The following is a 224-nucleotide window of genomic DNA, read 5'->3' on the forward strand; positions in this document are numbered from 1 at the left end:
CGAGACCTGGGAATGGAGACCCTGAATTGCTGCTCTAAGATCTGATCCCTCCCCACTGGAGCCGATTTTACGCCCCAGGAGAACCATCTGCCACTCCGAGCCCTTGGAAAAGGAGAAATTTGGGGATCTTACCTCCTTCCTCCACTTGAGCTCACAGAAAACGCGTTCAAAGCACTCGTGCATGTAGTTGAACTGCGCGGAGGAAAGGAAGAGGCGTCTCAGAG

The 224-nt window shown here is 53.6% G+C and overlaps 1 protein-coding gene across 1 annotated transcript in view; it reads right to left on the minus strand.

The window, feature by feature from the left end:
- Positions 1-224, minus strand: part of SNX27 (sorting nexin family member 27) — a gene marked incomplete at its 5' end in the record, with an annotated part of 7,619 nt that overhangs the window by 444 nt on the left and 6,951 nt on the right. The window contains one exon of the mRNA XM_009074882.1: positions 133-192. Coding sequence (XP_009073130.1) covers positions 133-192 — 60 coding nt within the window. The remainder of the gene's footprint in view (positions 1-132; positions 193-224) is intronic.

Source organism: Acanthisitta chloris, unplaced genomic scaffold (genome assembly GCF_000695815.1).
Source record: "Acanthisitta chloris isolate BGI_N310 unplaced genomic scaffold, ASM69581v1 scaffold15175, whole genome shotgun sequence".
NCBI classification, from domain to species: Eukaryota; Metazoa; Chordata; class Aves; order Passeriformes; family Acanthisittidae; genus Acanthisitta; species Acanthisitta chloris.